The sequence below is a fragment of the Lipotes vexillifer genome, unplaced genomic scaffold, assembly GCF_000442215.2.
Source record: "Lipotes vexillifer unplaced genomic scaffold, Lipotes_vexillifer_v1.1 scaffold655, whole genome shotgun sequence".
NCBI lineage: Eukaryota > Metazoa > Chordata > Mammalia > Artiodactyla > Lipotidae > Lipotes > Lipotes vexillifer.
Genome location: NW_006788208.1, coordinates 858,990 through 880,391, shown reverse-complemented (window position 1 = coordinate 880,391; position 21,402 = coordinate 858,990). Strand labels below are relative to the sequence as shown.

Here is a 21,402-nt window from a genome sequence, read left to right as displayed (position 1 = left end):
TTTTTTTTTTTTTTTTTTGCGGTATGTAGGCCTCTTACTGTTGTGGCCTTTCCCATTGCGGAGCACAGGCCCGGACATGCAGTCTCAGCGGCCATGGCTCACGGGCCCAGCCGCTCCGTGGGATGTGGAATCTTCCCGGACCTGGGCACGAACCTGCGTCCCCTGCATCGGCAGGCGGACTCTCAACCACTGTGCCACCAGGGAAGCCCTAGAGGACGTTTTTGTATAAAGCAAATATGCAAATGTTTGAGAGCGTGGTCCCTAATTTCAAAGACAGTGCCAGTGTATCTAATTGAAAAGGCTTATTTTGAAGTTACAGGCACTTATTAACAAATTTATTTAATTACAATATACTACTGTTACATGTTTTCTATGACATTTAAATCTCTTCTTTTTAGGGTAAAACATTTTTCAGGATACTTTGGAAAGCTCTTGATGATTTTAGGGTAATTTAAATGTTTTAGTTATAGACAAAATGATCTTATTATTTTGGTACAGGAAGTTTCATTGAAGTGCAGAGTATAAATAGCAGCGATGAACTTCAAGCTGAGTTACACGAAGCTTCCAGACCTCCCTCTGGACAAGGTGAAGAGGAACCAGTAGGATCTGAGACGCAAGAAGCCACAGGTGACCCCCAGGGCCTCCCGAGAGACAACTCTGAGAGGGAGGCCGTGGGCACTGAGCCACCTGAAGAAACTGAAAAAGATGCAGACGATTTGCTCAACGAATGGCAAGATGTTGACCTGGTAATAACGTGACATCGTGTTTTTACTCATTGCTGAGGAAGCCAAGTTAAGTAGCTTCTGAGTTTTTAAGGAGCTGATGGAGGAATACATAATAGCTCTTTGCACCCATTTTCTTACTCCTGCTGACATGGCTCCTTTCTTGTGGAGGTTCCTGGCCAGGATAGTGTCCACTTCCCGTGTGGGTTAGTGAGGGAACTCTAAAGCTATTACAAACTCACTCAGAAATCCAAGTGGAAACCTGCATAAGGAGAAAAAGCTTATTGGTAACTTCAGTCAGACTAAATACAGGCTTTTTATAACCAATGAACTTAATTGGGTTATTAATATAATTACCTACAAGCGAAATTATCTTATAGGAGGAGCTGGAGACGCTGGAGAGCAACCTTTTAACACAGCAGAAGTCACTGAAAGCTCAAAAACAGCAGCAAGAACGGGTCGCCGCTACTGTGACAGGACAGATGTTCCAGGAAAGCCAGGTAGGTGGACAGCTTGGGTGTCCTCGAACAATGCCTACCGATGTCTTTCCTTAATCAGATTCCCCGCGGGCACATGCATTAAGTTACCTGTTGAAGCACTGCTCCCACTTCCGGGTGGAGGCCAGGCCCTGCATTTCAGCAGGGGGTCATCGTGTGCCTGTACCTCTTCAGGAACTTCTTCGCCTGTTCGGCATCCCCTACGTCGAGGCTCCCATGGAAGCAGAAGCTCAGTGCGCCATCCTGGATCTGACTGATCAAACTTCCGGAACGATCACTGATGACAGTGACATTTGGCTGTTCGGAGCACGGCATGTCTATAAAAACTTTTTTAATAAAAACAAGTTTGTAGAGTATTACCAGTATGTGGACTTTCACAACCAATTAGGTAAGACTTCAGAGTACGATTGCTTTCTGAAATTTACCTTCAGAATTTTGTCGTATGAATTCTTTCTTTCCAAGGAGCTAATTTGGTGCATTAATGGAAATGGTAGATCTGTACAAGTTTTCATATAAACGATCTTTTGCTTCTGTAGCAGAATATGACTTTTAATTTGGAACTAAGAAATTAAAACCCTAGTAATGTTCAGACATTTTCTGCAGTTTTAATCATCAGGCCTGGTTACGCTCTGACTGGTTACCTGAGCTCTCCAGAGTAAACCACAGGTGGTAGAGTGGGGAGACAGGTCGGGGTCACTCCTTCTGGAATCATGAGCCTCATGGTCCTTGTTGTTTCTGGCAGTGATCCTTCATCCTCCCGTTGATTCAACAAATACACACTGAGTGATTCCTATATGCCAGTTGTTGTTCTTGGCAATGGGAAGTGGGGAAACAGCAGAGAATAAAACAGTCTAGCAGGAGAAACAGATGGTAAAAAAATACATAAATCGTAATTTGACAGTGGTATGAGCCATATAGAAAAACAAAGCAGTAAAAGAGAGGCGAGAGCGACCTGCAGTCGCAGGAAGTGCGTGTCCTTTGTGGTCAGAAAAGGCTTTAGTAATAGGCACCTTTTGGGCTGGAGCCTAAAGTAGAAACGAAGCACGTGCTATGGATACCGTGGGGATGAGCATGTCAGATAAAGGGGCTGGCATGTGCAAAGGCCCTGAGACAGAAGCCTGCTTGGTGTGTTTTAGGGAAGCATGGAGATAGTTACGGGCTGAATTGTGTCTCCCCCAAATTCATGTGTTGAAGTCCTAAACTCTGGTACCACAGAGTATGACTATGTTTGAAGATAGGTTCTTTAAAGAGGTGACTAAGGTCAAATGAGATCATTAGGGTGGACCCTAATCCAGTCCGACTGGTGTCCTTGTAAGAAGGAGAGATTAGGACACAGAGGGAAGACCATGTGCAGACACGTGGAGAGCCGGCCATCTGCCAGCCAAGGAGAGAGGCTCAGAAGGGACCAACCGCGCCAACACCGTGAGGTCAGGCTTCTAGTCCCCAGAACTGTGAGGAAATGAATCCTTTGTGTAAGGCCCTCAGTCTGAGCACTTTGTTACGGCAGGCCCAGCAAACGACTTCAGGGGCCAGTGTGAGTGAATGAGGAGAAGGCTGGCAAGAGGTGAGGTCAGAGGGGAAGGAGGAGACTCCAGAGTGTGGAGAGGCTCTGCGGGTAGACTGGGCTGGGATGTGAGAGAAGGGGATGTCAGGGATGATACCCCCCTCCCCTGCAGCAGCGCATGGAGTGGACTGGCCTTGGTGAGGTGGCGGAACGGGGAAGGAGTGGTTGCGGGTGTTGCGGGAGTGAAGACCCGGGTCTGGACGTGTTGTCTCTGAGGTGCCCGTTAGACATCTGCACGGAGACGTTAAGGTGCCAGTGGAGTGTGTGTGACCGTCGTTCAGAGGAGAGGTCCCAGTGAGAGCGCCAAATCTGGGGGTCAGAGGTTATATGGCATTTAAAACTGCAAGGATGCGTGAAGCTTGAATAATCGAAGCACAATGCCATTTAAAAAAAAGGAATCTAGGGCTTCCCTGGTGGCGCAGTGGTTGGGCGTCCGCCTGCTGATGCAGGGGACGTGGGTTCGTGCCCCGGTCCGGGAAGATCCCACGTCCCGCGGAGCGGCTGGGCCCGTGAGCCATGGCCTCTGAGCCTGCGCGTCCGGAGCCTGTGCTCCGCAACGGGAGAGGCCACAACAGTGAGAGGCCCGTGTACCGCTAAAAAAAAAAAAAAAAAAAAAGGAATCTATTTCAAATAGCAAAAGAGAGATACCTTTGGATATTGGATAACGACATATACATGTATATTATCTATATAATGAAGTGTTTATAAATGTTATGTAATAAATGTTTATAAAATAAAAAGTGGAAAAGTATATAATAACTTTTACTCTTGTAGGATTGGACCGGAACAAATTAATAAATTTGGCCTATTTGCTTGGAAGTGATTATACGGAAGGAATACCAACAGTAGGTTGTGTTACAGCCATGGAAATTCTCAATGAATTCCCTGGACATGGCCTGGAACCTCTCCTAAGATTCTCGTAAGTCCTTTCTTAATTTCTTTAATTCAGGTGTTTATATATAAATACCCAAATTAAACAGAACTATTCCTTACATCATGAACTGTCACAAATCATTGTCCCCTGAGAAAACAGGAGGAGGTAATGGTTGGGGTTACTAAAGTTTGTTTTCCCTTTTCTAGAGTTTGATGAAATCATAGGCAATTATTTTTAGAGGTGCCAGGCTTATCTGAGTTTGAGGATACATAGCCAGTCCAGTGGGAATTCCTGGGAGTGTAGAGGTTACTGTTTCATTCATTCAGATATTTCCTGAGCAGCTATATGTGCTAGGCAGTGTGCTAGGCTGGAATAGGGGAGGTGACTGAGCCCCAGGCTGTGTCCTCAAGGAGCTGCCACACCCTGGGGGTGAGGGAGAAGCATCCACGTGCTTGTACTGCTGTGTGCCAAGTGTTCTGAGGGAGGTTGGCCAAACAGGGGCATGGGGCTATATGCCAGGAATGTTTTCTCTCTGCGTATAGACTGTGATGTATTCAGTGGTGGCGTCTCCTTCTGTCCGGAACCCAGAGTCGTGCTGTGTTGGGGTACACTCTTTGTTTTTGGAGATTCTGAGATGGCGCTAGTTACGAGGTTGTCTGTGAAAGTAGTTCTTTCTTAAGGTTGCTCCTTGGTGGCATTTTTCAAAAAAAAAAATATATAATTCGCACAGCATAAATTTTACTCTTTTAAAGTACAATTCAGTGGTTTTTCATCTAGTCACAGGTTGTCATGGCACCTTTTAAAATCATCAGTTTGTCATGGGATGCTCTTTGGCAGTAGCTGATTTAATGATTCTTTAGTGTTCTCTCCAGTCGTAGCTCCTGGTTTGAAAAATTTCGGGATGTTCTGGTGTGAAGATTCAGTGATTAGAATTAAATACAAAGTTGTTTGAATGATTGCTGTCCTCCAGCCTCAGCACACATAGCGTTGTATTTTATTTTTTGCTTTCGTCATCTCTCTTTTCATAATTTTCTTATTATTGAGGAAATGTATATACTGGAGGTACATTGTTAGGTTGCTTTAAGTCATGGTATGTAAATAACTTGAAAAAGTACAAGTAACTTTTATACAAATAATAAACACACATTAGAAAAATGACAAAATATGAATTATAAAGATTACAGATAACATTTTGGTTTATACAGTGTTAGTCTTTTCTATGCACAATATACACATGCATTTTATGTATAATCACACACACGCACAAGTATACTCATATAAGTCTGTTATTGTTATTATTTTTTTTACAAGCATGGGACGATGCTGTATACTTTTTATGTTACCTGCAACTCATTTGGTGATAGAACAGGGCATATTATCAACGACGTATAGATTTACATTGCTGTTTTTAATGACTCCATAGGAGTCTTTTGATGTATCATGAATAACTAATTTAATCAAATGCCTATTGTTATTTCTGTTTTTTTTTAAAGTCTAAACAAATACTGCCTTGAGTGACTTTATATACATGTCTTTGAGTTCTTATCTGATTATGATTTTAGGATAAGTGAAAGTGGTATCTAACTTTTAGACTTGGTGTCCTGGTTATTGGTGAGAGTAATTTTTTTTTCATGTTTGTTGACAGTTTGCCATGCTGATCTAGTGAATGCCTGTTTGTGCCGTTTTTCTTCTCTCAACAGTTTTTGCTTGTTTGTTACTGTTTGAATGGTTAACTTTTTAGTCAGCTCTAGCAATTTCTGCCTTGGTCTTTAAGCTCGCTGATGGCAGATAGGAGCTGCCCCTGCCTGCCTGGCTCTGCAGGGCTAGGACGGGTGCAGTTACAGGGCGCGGAGACAGTGGAAGAGCAGTAAGACTGGGAGTGTCTGTCGCCTTGCTTTCTTCTCTGCTCTTCCTTTTCCTAACCAGACCCTGGCCAGACCTTTAAAGCAGAGCAGCTCTGAGTCTGCAAGCTGAGTTCAGCCCAGCTGTGTTTGCTTTGGCCTACACAGTATGTTCTTTAATTTTGAGTGGGCTACCAACATTTAAATTGGGGGAGACTTCACAGAAAATTTTGAATTTTCTTGGGGGGAAATGACATCTGAAAATACTGAGCCCCAATTCCCAAATAGCCCAGAAATGGACGACAGCAATTCCACCCCACTGGCTTGGTCAGGGCACAAACCCTTCCACTTTATCACAGTTGCTGCTGCCCCATCTTGTGTCCCCCGAGCTCAGCTGATTGGCAGATGCCATCTTCCACCTTCAAGTGCCTGGCCCTCTTGCTTGAAGGAAGGGTGATCCTTTTGGTTTGATGAGCTTACAGTGTGTTGTGCTGCTTTTCCTAGCTGGCAATCATGAGTACTATTTCAAAGATGAAAGTTCACAAGAGAGTAGGGGAGAATTGTAGGTATTCTCCCAGCGCCCTCTTGAACAATATTTTAAAACTGATGAAGATAGATCTTTTTTTCCTTTTTGCATTTTGATCCTGCATGAAGCCTGAAGTTAGAACACCAGATGGCACTCCTGCCTTGGTGAGGTGCGGCACTGGTGGAGACCACGCCTGTGAGTCAGGTCCTGAGACCAATGAGTACGTGAAGCAGCGGATGTAGGGTTTTTTAGGTTCCGTTAGCGTGTAGATGGGAGAGGGTTATATTTATGTTTTTAACTTTTATGCCATTTATTTATCCTAATTGTGTAAATTTTTCTGGTTGTCCGTTGCCACATTACAAACTACCGTGAACCTCAGTGACTTCAAACAGCAACAGTCAGAGATTTTGCTCGTGAATCTGCAGTTCGATCAGGCTGCGCGGGGTGGGGCTGCCTCGCCTGGTGCCAGATGTGTCGGGGGCGTCTCAGCTGGGCTAGAGGGGCCCCGTGAGGTGTCTCGCTCGTGGCTGGCAAGTGGTGCTGTCGGCCGGCACGTGGCCTGGGGCGCCTGGACCCCCTCCATCTGGGCCTCCTCACGAGCTGGAGCTTCCTCACAGCATGTTGGCTGCTTGCAAGGCGAATATTCTAAGAGACAGGAAGTGGAAGCTGCAGTCTTTAAAGGCCTGGCACAATGTCCCTTCCTCAGCCACGGAGCCTGCCCGACTCAAGGGTAAGGGACATGGACCCCAACACTTCTTGCTGGGAGGCGGGTCCAAGAATGGGCTTTAACCCACCATAGTGATTTATACTCACAAAGGAAAAATTGAAAAAGGAATAAAACATCAAGAAAATTCACAGCTGTATCCTCGCTTAGAACATTGCCTAGCACACGGTAAAATAACAGTTGTTAGTGTTTTTTATTATTTTAAATATCCCTGTTTACTTTTTCTTTCTTTCTCCACGTATATACATTTTTTCCCCCCAGTATTGGGATCACACTTGATGTAGAGTTATATTCTGCATTTAAAAAATTTAACATCTTCTTGGCATTTTTACATTTTATTAAATATTCTTGGTTCCTGATTATAGTTGACTGGAGGTAGATAATACGGGTACATTGATATTACTTCATTTTACCACTGGGAAGGAGAGGAACTGTGACTTTTCTATGAGTGTGGGCTCTGGAGGGAGATTGTACCAGTCCCAGCTGTGAAATCTTGAGCAAGTGGCTTCTGTTTGAGTCTGGTTTCCTTGTCTGTGAGGTGAGGACAGTGGCAGGACTGTGCTCGTGTGATGACGGGGCCTGTAGAGCAGTTAACACAGTGCCAAGCCCAGAGGAAGGGATTAGTCAGTGATTGCCTCATTGTATACCATGTTAATAACACGAGAAAGACACCATTGTCATTCTGTAAGTCATAGGCTTTGTTCTGGAGTTGGGTGGGACTTGAATTTACGTCTCTGAACTTTACGTTTAGCTCTTTGTCTGCGGTGCATCTGCCATAAGGTCTTACTGCTTCACGAAGGTTCGTTTCCTTTGCCTTGTAGCGAGTGGTGGCATGGAGCTCAAAAGAATAAGAAGATAAGACCTAATCCTTATGACACCAAAGTGAAAAAAAAGTTACGCAAGTTGCAGCTCACGCCTGGCTTCCCTAACCCGGCCGTGGCAGACGCTTACCTCAAGCCTGTGGTGGATGAGTCCAAGGGGTCATTTCTGTGGGGCAAACCCGATCTCGACAAGATTAGAGAATATCCTTTCCCTTCCGCAAACCTCAGGAATATCAAGTCAAATATGTGTTTTGGTTTAAAACTTACGGGACATGAACTTGAATCATTTTTCTTTTTAAATATTGCGTCAGCTAAGATGCTCCTTTCTGTTCCTTTCTCTCCTTAAATTTTTTTTGGGGGTAAAATGCACATAACATACAATTTACTATCTGAACCATTTTAAACATACCATTCAGTGGTTATTAAATACATTCACATTGTTGTGTCACTGTCACCACCATTCATCCCCATATTCTTTCCATCTTGTGAAACTGAAACTCTATCCCTGTTAAACACTAACTCCCCCGTTCCCCTCCCCTGGTCCCTGGCCACCACCATTCTACTTTCTGTCCTTGTGATGTTGACTACTCTGACTATGTTCCTCATATAAGTGGAACCATACAGTATAGGTCTTTTTGTGACTGGCTTACTTCACTTAGCATAATGTCTTCAAGTTTCATCCAAGTTATAGCATGTGTCAGAATTTCCTTCCTTTTTAAGGCTGAATACTGTTCCATTGTATGTAATGTCATATTTTGCTTATCCATTCATCTGTTGATGGACACTTGAGTTGCTTCCATGTTTTAGTTACTGTGAATCATCTTTTTAGTTTTAAAGAGAATCTTTATTTCAAGTAAGTAGTGATAAGCATTCTTAGGTACACTACATACTTAAGTATTCATTCTGAAAGAATAGAAAAGATTATTAGTTTTATTCTTTCTGTTACTGTTCCTTTCTGCATATTTAAATAATCATTTGGATAGATGTTTAAAAGTTTGCCATAGTATTACTCTAACTACATCTTTTCTCAAAGAAAAAAGAAATATATGTGATATCAGAAATTTGTTTTTATTCTAGATTAACCTTTTTTCATAGTCATGAGTCTTTTTTTTTTTAACATCTTTATTGGGGTATAATTGCTTTACAATGGTGTGTTAGTTTCTGCTTTATAACAAAGTGAATCAGTTATACATATACATATGTTCCCATATCTCTTCCCTCTTGCGTCTCCCTCCCTCCCACCCTCCCTATCCCACCCCTCCAGGCGGTCACAAAGCACCGAGCTGATAGCTGATATCCCTGTGCTATGCGGCTGCTTCCCACTAGTTATCTACCTTACGTTTGGTAGTGTATATATATCCATGCCTCTCTCTCACTTTGTCACAACTCACCCTTCCCCCTCCCCGTATCCTCAAGTCCGTTCTCCAGTAGGTCTGTGTCTTTATTCCTGTCTTAGCCCTAGGTTCTTCATGACACTTTTTTTTCCTTAAATTCCATATATATGTGTTAGCATACGGTATTTGTCTTTCTCTTTCTGACTTACTTCACTCTGTATGACAGACTCTAGGTCTATCCACCTCATTACAAATAGCTCAATTTCGTTTCTTTTTATGTCATGAGTCTTTGATGTCCTAAAATGAGAGTTGAATATCTTTTATCTTAGAGGATATTTATAAGAACATCGTGCCAGATGATTATGTTGGAATAATTTGCTTTGTTATTCTTTTCTTTTATCATTTTAATCTTTATAAATGAGAAAATCTTTGGAGACATGGGGAATGGAATCAAGGGTGGCTTCTTTGGACCTTTTTATTTATCACTTGTTTAAATGTCTTTAAAAACATGTATGAGTCTTAACTGCCTGCATATTTTGTCAGCGGTATTTTGGCTGGAACAGGACGAAGACAGATGAATCTCTGTTTCCTGTATTAAAGCAACTGAATGTCCAGCAGGTAATCATGGCAGCTCTTTTCCTAAGTTCAGGATAGAGAGTAAAGTTAGGAAGGCTGTGAGGGCCAGCTGTTAAACACTATTTACTTTTATTTTAGGGCACGTAACAAACATTTAAAATTATTATACTTCAGTAAGAGAACAGAGGAAAACAGAAAACGGGAAAGCTGGACTTTGTCTTCATTTTCCACTTTCACTCTTAGGGCTGAACTTTGATGTCCTTTTGTATTCACTCTGACTTTGAGAAAAACAATCTAATAATGGATTGCATACTGAGGTGTTTATGGTTAAATATTTTACCCCTTTAGAGCTATTTTCATTTTTAAAAAGTTTAAGAAGTGCCCAGTCCAAAGCAGTTCTGATTATTAAGTGTCTTCAAGTACTAATATTCTTAAATTCTGTAAATGAATCATCAAAGGTACTAATTCAGTCATAGTATACTGGCAGGAGAGATGACCCTCAGTTCCCTTAGGTAGGTAACAACAGCATCTCGCTTTATCCCTGAGTGTGTTCCTGCCCACACAGAGACCTCCTCCCACCCCAGAGGCAGCCCACAAAACATACATACAGGGAAACCATTCAGTGGAATTCAGACCAGATCCTGCAAGATACATGTTCAAGTTAAATACTTTTCCATTAGATTGGGTTAATTTTGGAAAAACAAACAAACAAAAAACTGAGGTAGACCACCTTTCCAGAAACTTTTGCGTTGTTTGACAACTTTCTGTACTGGAAACATTGTACGCCCACTGACAAGGAAAGCTAGTTGGCATAGTGACTGATTACTCCTTAATTTCAGATAAATTTTGTTGTAATACTATTCTCCCTTTTCTTTGTAGACGTTAATATAAGTTTATTTCCCCAAAATTAGAGAGTGAAAAAAATGAATTAAAATTACTCATTGTCTGTTTCCTCTAATATGGATGTTAACATTTACGTCCATTTTCTCTTATTTTTCCCCTCCTTCCCACATATATTTATTATCAAACGTAAGTGCAATTTGTTATAAATAAAGCCCCCATTCACTGGTGAAGGTAAGTTTTTTTTCTGTGTATTGCATGGCCTTCATTGTTTCAGATGGCCAGATTACATTTTGTCAGATTTAACTTGGTTCACTTCACTTAGTAGACCTTGAATTTTCAGGTTTTCGTATGTAATGCTGTGATGAACATCAGGCATGTGACTTTTCTCAAATGTAACTATTTTTAAAGAATGTCTTCCTGAAAGTGGATTTGCTGAACATAAGTCAAGAATATTTCTTACGACTCCTAATATGTAATACTGTGAAGTTTCTTCCTGAAGGTATCATATGATGACAATGTTTTGAAAAGAAGGGAAGAGTAGAATTTAGAAACAGACCCCATGAAGTTGTGTTGCTCTAAAAGAAGATGATATATTTGGCCCCTGAAAAATATTTAACTCTCTTTCAATGCCGAGGAAGGGATTTCCTACTTGATATGTGGGCGGAGGGCTTAGTTGAGGGAGGTGGTACATGCACTGCTTTAAGTACGATCTTGAAAGTAAAATTTGCTGCCAGTCATTCATTTGGGGGAGATGGGCTTTTGAGAGAGAATGAATTAGTATTTTCTGAAAGAGTCATCCGATGCCAGTAATCAGGGTGGATTTCTTTGATTTGCTTTAGAAAGTTTACTTACTTGTCTGAGTTATTATTATTTTATTTCATTTTTTTAGACACAGCTCCGAATTGATTCTTTCTTTAGATTAGCTCAACAGGAGAAACAGGAGGCTAAGGGTATTAAGAGCCAGAGACTTAACAGAGCTGTGACATGTATGCTGAGAAAAGAAAGAGAAGAAGCAGCCAGTGAAATAGAAGCAGTTTCTGTTGCCATGGAGAAAGACTCTGAGTTCCTCGATAAGGCAAAAGGAAAACCCCAGAAGAGAGGCACAACAAATGGATGGAAAGAGTCATCCAGCCTGAAAAGAAAGAGGCTTTCGGATTCTAAATGGGGGCGTGAATGTGGTGGGTTTCTGGGGGAGGCCTACCTCTCGCAGTCATCTGATGCCTCTTCAAGTGAGGATGTGGAATATTTCCCTGTAGCGAGCATGCAAAGGGGAAAAGCAGCTGTAGAGTCAAAAGTCAGCTCTTCAGATGCACAGAGCCCAGTGCAGCCTGCTCCCAGGAGAGACGGAGGTGCCACCACGAGCAGCTCCAGCGATGATGACGGAGAGAAGGCAGAGCCCGTCCTGGTGACCGCCAGGTCTGTGTTTGGGAAGAAAGAGGGGAAACGGAGAAGTACGAGAGGAAGGAAGAGGAAAATCTAAAGACACCTAAATACACATGTATTCTCTCTAACTGGGTACAGCTTAACATTTTGTCATGAATTTGTTGTGAGGAAATAATAAAATTCAGAGTATTTGCACAATCTTTGTTGTGTGGTTTTTAAAAATATGGGCGTTAAACTCGACATTTATTTTTAAATTTATTACCTTTTTCTAGTGTTTTCCACTGCATTGAATATTTCCTTGTATTTACAAGCTTTGTTCATGTTTCTATTATTTTTTATTTTTATTTTTTTGCGGTACGCGGGCCTCTCAGTTCTGTGGCCTCTCCTGTTGCAGAGCACAGGCTCCGGACGTGCAGGCTCAGCGGCCATGACTCACGGGCCCAGCCGCTCCGCGGCATGTGGGATCTTCCCGCACCGGGGCACGAACCCGCGTCCCCTGCATCGGCAGGCGGACTCTCAACCACTGCGCCACCAGGGAAGCCTCATGTTTCTATTATTATACAACATCTGATGCTTTCTGACAACATTAAAAAGGGAAAAAGGATTTCTGTTGATCAGTACTCACTCAATGTGCGTTTCCTCTGACTTTCTGACCTAGACGAGAAGAAAATATATTTATATTCATCTTATTTACATAAATATATTTATATTCATTTATATTTACATTTCAGTCCAACCTCTCAAATACTTGGACTACAGCTGCTGCTTTTCTTTGCTCGTTATTTATTCCTTCCTAATTTGAAATGTCTTCTGCTTCAGTCTTCTCTGACAGCTTTCTACTAAAATCAACACTGACTTCCACATAAACTCAAGTCTTTTCTTAATGCTTCTTTTCTCTGGAGGTATTTAAAGCAGAACGCTTTTGGGGAAGGGTTGGGGAGAGAGACATTAAGTTTTTCTTGTTATTCTCATTTCTCAAAGCTACTTATAATTGGGAGTTTTCTGCATATGTGTTTGTAGGTAGAAAAGCAGTAGTTTTTCTAAAATTTAATTTTGTTGCCTTTCATAGGTAATTGACATTTGTCCTGCACTGCAGTAGCTGGGGTGAAGGCTAAGCTGCTGTAGCAAAGAGATGTTCACATGCAGTGGCCTAAATGCTGGAACGTTACCTCTCAGTCAACAGTCTGGCCAGTATGAGCTGGTAAGGCAGTTGTGCACCTTGATGTCATTCAGGGTCCCAGGTTCAGCCATCCCCTAGGCTGCTGTACTGCTTCAGTGGTCTATACCGGGTCACGGCTACATCTGCGTTTCAACCTGCTGGAAGAGGAAAGAACCAGAGTCCTTGGGTGAGCCGAATGTCTTATGTTAAAGGTGACTAGAAAAATCACTTCTGCTCCCATCCTGTTGAACTGAACTGACCATATACTAGGAGTACTCAGAAAAGTAATCTCTACATGGGCTGTTTATCCAGAAAGAGAGGAAAAATAGATATTCGGATCCAGTAATAGAAGACCTAGATATGTTTGCAAAAAAGCCTGTTTACTCGTCTGTATGCTAATAAAGATAGAAGTCTGGAAAAAAATCATTAGTAGCTTATGCCATAAATACAGTATTTACAGAACAGTTTGATATTATACCTTTTTTTTCTCTTAACCCTGCAACCAAGGTATATCATTTTACAAGGGAAGAAACAAGTTTACAGATGTTAACTGACTTTACCAAATTCACCCAACTAGTAGGAAACCATTGTGACCTGAACTCAAATCTTCTAATTCAAAATTCAAGGTGCTTATATTACCTAGAAAATAGGTTGCCTGTTAAAGACAAACAGCAGCAAAGCAAATTTATCATTATTCAAAGTAAGTGGGACACCTATAACTTATTTAGGATGGTGACCATCATATACTTTTTCTATAAAATTATCTTTCAGCTTATTAATCTTTTCTTTTGCTTTCTTTATATTTGCTGTTATACTCATCTGTGGAGCTCTTTATTTCATTTATTCTATTTTCAGTTCTATTTGACTTATAGATTCCAGTTCTCTGGTGTAATTCTTGTCATCTGTTTTTTATAATAATCACAATTACTTTAAAGTCTGTGTCAAAAAGCTCCAATATCTGGGTTACCTGTGGGTTTGTTTCCTAGTAGTTGACTAGTAAACTTTGAATGAATGCTGGACATTACGTATAGAAGATTGTGGATCTTGTGCATCTTCCTCTGGAGAGGATTCCAGAAGGTATTCTGGCAGGCAGCAGAGCGGAATGTTATTTTACTTTAATCAGGACCGAGTGGATGCAAGGCTAGTCTTTGTAAGACTCCATCTCCTAGTTGCCTCCCATTCCTAAAAAGTAGTTTTCCAGGGATACTAACTGTCTGCTGGGGTGTTTCTCTCGTCTTTTGAGCTTTGCTCTGTTTTTAGCCACATTATGCTTGGAAAATTAGCATCTTGCCCTGAACATCTTACTGTGCAAATACCTTGAATGAAAAGTCAGTGCTGAGTGTCAGCCTTACTTCTCTGTCCCTTCTTTCTGGGATCTTGGGCTCCCAATTCCTGGCAGCCTCGCCAGCTCCAAACACTATTCCCTTGTCTCCCTAGTTCCCTTGTCTCCCTAGCTAAAGCTCTGCTGGTGTCCTTTCTTACGTTCCTCTCTTGGGCTTCTCAGCTCCTTTACACCAATAATCAGCAAAAACATGGAATTCTTGGCTGCCTTGGAAGCTGTCTGATCCTTGCAATGGGTGTGTGCGTGTGCCTGCGTGCGTGTGTGTGTGTGTGTAAAATGTGCTTTTCTAGTTATACTGGGAGGCAGAAGTCTCTGTGTACTTCTTTTTAACTGTTCAATGAAACTGAAATAATCATTGTCATCATGTCGATTTAGATGATTCATTTAGGTATTCTATTTCTTAGGAAATCCAGCACTGAGGTTTCTCGATCTTTTTAATAACTTGTGGGAGAAGACAGGTGGTTTTTATGTTCCAAATAATTCTTAATTCTTGTTTTAAAAAGACCCAAAAAAGGGAGTGTGTCCTCTGCCCAGAATTAGCTTCCTGTGAATAATTGTTTTCATCATTTAGGATTTTGCAGTTTCCAGGATGTTTTATACCTACCATATTCATCTCACAAATAGGTATTATGTACCTTTTATGTCTCTGCTTTATAGATGAGGAAGACAAGAAACACACTAAGTCAATGCCTAAAAATCACATGCTAATTATTGACAGGAATGACTAAAATCAGGCTCCCAGACCACTAGTCCTGTCCGATACATTAACGTGACCTCTGTCCATCGTGGTATGTGAAGTATTTCTTAGAAGCTGTACCCACACTCCTAAGTTTAACTTCACAATATTGCTCGATTTCATTACCTGTAATAATTTCTTATTCAGGCTATTTTCAGTGATCGGGGGAATTAATTCGTACTCTTGAGATGCAGCCCTAAAGGCACATGAGCAGGTGCACAGGCGACATACACCCTCAGCCTTCCTATTCACTCTGAGAAGGAAGGAACTGTGCAAATATAATTCCTGTGTCCAGATCACTGCTGCACACACACTCTCAAACATTCTGGTGTGGTTGTCTGATTCTAAAAATGGTGTTTGCACCCAGACAAGTGACCTGAAAAACACATGGCCTCCGTTTCACAGGACGTCATAGCTGTGGACTCTTAAATAACTCCTGGCATCAAAGTTAAAAATAATCGCTTTGCCCCGATAGCCTTCACTCACTTGCAGGAGTGTTTTTACTTACCTGTTGGCTCTTGCTCTGTTCACGAGACACTCACATGGAATGTGCCTACTTAAATTTTTCAACCCCCTTATTTATGGGCGTTCCAACCTCACTGCTGTATGATCAGAGGCTGTGAAGCTGCAGCTGTCAGGATTAGTCGTCTGTGAGGACTCGCTGCCAGTGTGTACAGTAGTAAACTGCGTGCTTTGGTCCTTGCCTTTCAGGCACCATCAGAGGTCTCATCAGCAAAGCAAAAGTTGTGGATGATACTTTTTAACCTTCTAGAAACTCAGCTAACTCATATATATAGGTATGTCCAGACTTAACATTTAATAAATGTTGACCTTCAGGTAGGCACGTGTCATAAAGACCGCTTTCTTTAATGGAAGAGAAACTAAATTGGGAACAAAATGGGTGACTTGGGCTACTACTGTTTTAGGGAAAATAATTTGTCTCCTAATTTACTGAGCATATTGTAAAGAAAAACGTGTTGATTATGAAATGTGTTTTGGGAGCCTTAGAAGAAAGGAATGAATATAAATTCATGGTAGTACAGTGATTTAAAACCTGATACCTAAGGCGTCAAATTGTTGTTTTCCAAAGTTGGAATTACAGCTTGTTTAAGCTTATTCACATGATATGCTCTGCTTAGAGGCATAAAATACTTGAATTTCTTTCATTTTAAATGTGTTTGCTGAGATTGTATGGATTTTTTTTTAAAGAAGAAGCTACTTAAAAAAACCGTTTGGTGGTTGGGCTGTTTGCCCCTGGGTACATGCTGATGACCACGGATGAGAGCGACTCTGCATCTATTACTATGTAGGAAGCTTTGTTTTAGATTAATGCTATGGTTTTCACTACACTGAATGAAACCCATTCTCCCAATGTTTTAATCACCTCTTAAGTTTTAGGATCGCTCTCTAAAATTTCTGACCCTGAATTTTGGTTGTACTAGATAGATTGCGTTTCAGTGCACTCTTTTTAAAATCATGATTTATTAATAAGATATTTTAATATAATTTTCTCTGCTGTATTTGATGTTAAACTTTATTAGGTAAATATGAAAGCGCTTAACACACATTTTGAATTAATTATTACCATTTGATATTTTAATGTATTTGCCTAGTTTTCAAGAAATGATCAAGAAAGCATCAATATATAGCCATCCCTTAGTTCATCGCTTAATGGATCTCAAAGCTCAAAAAAAAGGTAAATTATTTTATGTTTCTTTATGTAATTTGGCCAATTCTAAGAAGACAACAGAATGTAAATGTTTACCTTTGCAGTGTTCGCTGATGTCATAAAGAGAGCTAGGACTTTTATCAATTGCATATTATATCTTGGCTTGTGTTTGCTAACCTGTAACTATCTCTAATAATGTTTAATGTCCCCTGCTATGCCTGTGGGCCTGATGATATGTTAGAGATAATTTTGACAGATAATAAATCAAATATATAGACTTGCTAGGTATTTAGAGTTTTTTTTTTTTTATTCTGGAAAAGTGGAATAAATTTTTCCCCAAGTGCTGTACACTAAATATATGATTGTGATTTCATGGTTATTTCTTTTCAGATAGGAAGATTGCAAGAGAGATAAAATAGTTTTATGTAAAACTAAAGGTTTTTTACAAATGCTTCCATGAAAAATGATTTTAGACTATAAAATATTTCTATACTGTGCTTATGGTCCCTCTGATGTATTAATTAGAGGCAAATAATAATGTACTTTGACCTCTTGTGGTAAGGAGAATTTAACCACCAGTGGAATTATTTGGAATTGACCCACTGATTTTTACATCATCCTAAATATCAAGTATGACTTTGTAGATTATGTAATATAACTATCCTCACTGTCTTGAGATAAAAAGTGCAGACATATGCTCTTGACATAGACTAGAAGAATTATTACCATGGTTTTGTAGAACAGTTGTAGTACAAATTTAATTATCCTGGCTTCTTTCTCTTTCTCCTTTACACTGTGGATATTTTCTAAGGACTAGAATCCTGTTTTCTTTGCCTTTTTTAGGCATACCAGGTGGCCTCTACCTAGGTGAGCATGTCTTTAGGCCAAGAGAGCTGGGTGTATGCCCAGTGTTGGCAGCCTATGTGGCTTAATCATGTACGGTTTTGCTGTAGTAATTTTCGCAAATCTAAACATTTAAAGTCATAATCACTTAGAGAATCCAGCCATTTAGATGATTTGAATGAAGATGTAGTTTCTCTGCAGTTTATGAATAAAATGTCATCATTATCATTACCATAATGCTTGCTTTCAACTTTGCATATGATAATTTGGCAAATTACAAAGGCTATGGAAGAAGTTCAAGGTAAGGTGGAGACAGAACTAACAAGAAAATAGTTTACAACATGAACAGACACAGCCCATAATCACCTACATTGTCAGCTGAAGCTTTAAAAATACATTCATAGGCAGTGCTAAGGGGATGAAGTGTGTGCCACTGGGACAGAGTCAGATTGCATTTTGTTGGAAAGGCTCCCACTAACCAGTAGGACACTCAGTTCTCAAGTACTGTAGGGTAGTGACTTTTCCTGTCCTAACTGTTTATACTTAGTCATCTTGTGCTTGGAAAGGATGGAGCAAACCCACAGCCCAGTTCTTGTATTTCAACACTGGCCTGAAGATCCAAAGAATTATAGGATGTCACTTAGTTATGCACAGATTAAAGTTAGGACTGTAGTGGATGCTAAAAATTCCTCTGTCTATGGTTTCTAATTTGCATTATAATCTAAACCGTCTAAAACCTCATCCACATTAACTATTCCGGATCTCTTAGGTTGACTACTCCTGCCAACGGTGGCTCTCCGGCTGTTAGCACAAGTAGCAGTGTGTTATAAAGGGCACTCCTCAGGGTCTGCAGCCTTGGAACAGGTGCGTACTAACCCGAGGCGCAGTGATTCCCATGCACGGTGACTTCCAAATCTGTCCTTCCAACTGCTTACTTGACGTCCTCCATTCTGCCTTGTGTTAGTTCGGTTCCTTCAGGAAGCAGATGGCAGAATGGGATTTAACATGCACGAGATTTATTGGAGGAAATGTCTGTGGGGGGTAAAGGAGGAAGGAGCAGAAGAAGGCCGGGAGAGCCTTCACATCACTGCACGTCCGGGTGGGCAGAGGCCGCATCACAGCTCTGAGAAAGTCTCGGGCAGGCCCACAGGGAGTCACCCCACAGAAGCTGCCCCCTGGACAAGCGTCCTCTGCAGCGGGAGAGGGGCCGGCTTAGAGGCAGCCCTGGGGAAGCCTGGCCTCCGAGGAGCCAGGTGAACCTGCTGCAGCATGTTCTCTTAATGCAAGCAGCACACCTCTATAGCCAGCGTGCCAGATGGCAGATCCAGATGCATTAAAAAGTAATTTTGCTTTTGCGGATTTGCCCCTCCGCCTGTATTTTCTATCTCAGTTTATGGCAACATCATTTCTCCGGCTACCCCGAAACCTGGAATCATGCCAGTCTTTCCTCTTTCCCCACACCCATCACCATCACATCCCATTGATCTTTACCTCCTAATATGTTTCTCTACCCCTCACCCCCTGTTTGCAGCATCATCTTGATTATTTCTTCTCTTGACTGTTGTAACTGCCTTCTAACTGGCCTCCCCAACCCTGGGCCGGCTCCCTTTCTTTGTCCACAGATACTTGATCTTTTTAAAAATTAACACCTTGTCATGCTCTCCTTCCCCCTAAAATTCTTCAGTGCCTCAGTGTTTCCTATAGGATAAAATCGAGACTTCTTAGCGTGACACACAGTGTTTTATCTCATGCTATGACCCGCACTTATCCTATATTCGAGTTCTCAGAGTTTCCCAAATTGGAAAATTGGTCAAGAGTCTTTTGCCAGTGGGCTGCTGCACATGTAGATGCCTACGTACGGCGTATCTTGCCTTCTCTTATCTGACTTACAAACCCATGGTCATCAAGGCTCAGGTCATTCTTTGCTGAGCTCTCTGAGTTCTCTTTCTGTTTTTGAGTTAACTAGTTAAGTCTCTGTTCGACCACTTATATGTTGCTCTATCTTTGCATTCACAGTGCCCATGTACTCAGTAAATGAGGGAACGAATGAATTAGCTATAACTGAGGCCTAATGGCTGGACTTAAAAATCTGCTCATTAGGGATGATCTTGTATTTCCAGCCACTAGTCAGTTGACTCTTTTCAGGACCAGGTACAATGTATTACTTAGGAATAGCACTAAGTCTTTCACAAGGATCTTCATAAATCTTTACAGAGTTGGATTAATGGAAAATATGGCCTTTATAAGCAACATTGCCTCAATATAGGAAGAAGGAAGTTTGAGTAATTCTATTGCTGCTTAAGAAACATACCAAACTAGAGTCTTGAGTTAATATATTAATATACTAGTGGGAGTACTATAGCCGCATAATTACTAATGTGAAAATCATCCATCGACAGGTTTTACATGTTTAAAAAGTAACCTGAATAAGTATCTGCTAGATAAGACTAATAAATGTTCCACGTATTGAATAAAAATAACTCAAACATAATGATCCTCCTCAGATATCTTCAAAACTCAGGGCTGAATGTCAAGTTTGAACGTCACTTATTGCCCTTGATGGGGGCGTCTACCACTGCCTCAAGAGCTCACAAATTCGCGCTTGACTCCCAGACCCAGGGCTGCTGCCTCACTTCAGACTTTTGCATCTTTTGTCTAGATTATTACGTCTTCCCATTAGCTTCTAACGTAGCCTCAGCTGCTGTTGCCGGAAGTCGATTCTCAAATACCAATTTTGATTGTGTCAGTTCTTGTCCTAATGATTTTTATTGGCTCCTGTTCACCTTGTAGAAGAAAGGTCAACATTGCCCACAGGTCTGATCCCAGCCTGCTTTCTTCAGGCTTATTTTCTGCACCAGCTTGTACACCAGCTCCCTGGTCCTTCCAGGCTCTCAAGCTGGCCTGCACACCCTGGCAGTGTTGCATCTCCCTTGACCTTGCTTCCTTCCTTCTCCGCCTGGCAGCCTTCCCCTTCCCTCCACCTCAACTCAAATGTCTCCTCCTTGAGGATGCTTCTCCTGATTTGACCAAGCAGTGGTGCTTCCCATAGCACCTCGGAAATATTTCTTTTATTTCACTTATCACACTTTATTGGCATCTGTTTAATTGTCTCTCCCTGGTACAATCCTAGCAGTAGGCTCTGAGTACAACTAGATTTGGTTCTGTTTTTTTCCCACTTGCATCCTGAGCCGTGTCAGTAAAAAAATGAATTTTCTTTCTTTGGTAACTGTAGCTATCATTTGAGCCACGTGATGAAAGTTACAGCTTTTTATTCTTGAAAGTACGTGGACATCCAGACAAAAAACATTTGTGAAAATGTCTCAAGAATTAGTTTCAACATAAGGGCCCGAGACCTTGACATTGCTGAGGCATTCAGAATTGTAGCTTTCAGGTTTACCTGTGACCATTCACTAATCTGAAAATATCTTTAACATCTTTAAAAAAAATTCTCTAGGTATTTCTAAGAAGCACATGACATTCATCTTTGAATAGAAGATTCGATTGAATGACAGTGTCTTTCATTTCGTTGAGGGGTTTTTACTTTAAATTTCACAGACAGGTTTCTGTGACAGCCCTCAAATGGAAGCTTGAATTCACTTGTCATAGCTATTAAATAATTTTTTTTCTTTTCATCTATTTCTGTGATTTGACCCTTCCATTTATTATTGCTGTTATTGACCTTAAAAGTATAAAAGAGAAGAATACAGACAGAGCCTCTGTTTTTGAAGGCTTCTTACAATCCAGCCTTGGAAATCAATTCACTGTCGAATTTTCCTCTTAAGAAAAATATTATCGTGAAGGGCAGAATCTTGCTAATTTTTACTTCATACTTGAAACCCCTTTAATTTTCTGGAGAACAAGAGCACCTGGTAGATTTTATTCACTATCAGCAAAGATTTAATAGCAGGAAAATGGTGTTAAGCCTTTTTTTTTTTTTTTTTTTTTTTT

At 41.0% G+C, this 21,402-nt stretch overlaps 2 protein-coding genes across 2 annotated transcripts in view; both read left to right on the top strand.

Annotated features, from left to right (window-relative positions):
• Window positions 1-11,802, top strand: part of ERCC5 (ERCC excision repair 5, endonuclease) — a 29,043-nt gene extending 17,241 nt beyond the window's left edge. Inside the window, exons 9-15 of the mRNA XM_007461513.1 lie at window positions 499-746; window positions 1,103-1,222; window positions 1,394-1,607; window positions 3,558-3,702; window positions 7,570-7,770; window positions 9,437-9,521; window positions 11,212-11,802. Of these exons, the coding sequence (XP_007461575.1) occupies window positions 499-746; window positions 1,103-1,222; window positions 1,394-1,607; window positions 3,558-3,702; window positions 7,570-7,770; window positions 9,437-9,521; window positions 11,212-11,802 (1,604 nt within the window). The remainder of the gene's footprint in view (window positions 1-498; window positions 747-1,102; window positions 1,223-1,393; window positions 1,608-3,557; window positions 3,703-7,569; window positions 7,771-9,436; window positions 9,522-11,211) is intronic.
• A 3,890-nt stretch (window positions 11,803-15,692) lies between these two features.
• Window positions 15,693-21,402, top strand: part of LOC103080700 (protein-lysine methyltransferase METTL21E-like) — a 16,331-nt gene continuing 10,621 nt past the window's right edge. The window contains 2 exon segments of the mRNA XM_007461536.1: window positions 15,693-15,739; window positions 16,556-16,638. Of these exon segments, the coding sequence (XP_007461598.1) occupies window positions 15,693-15,739; window positions 16,556-16,638 (130 nt within the window).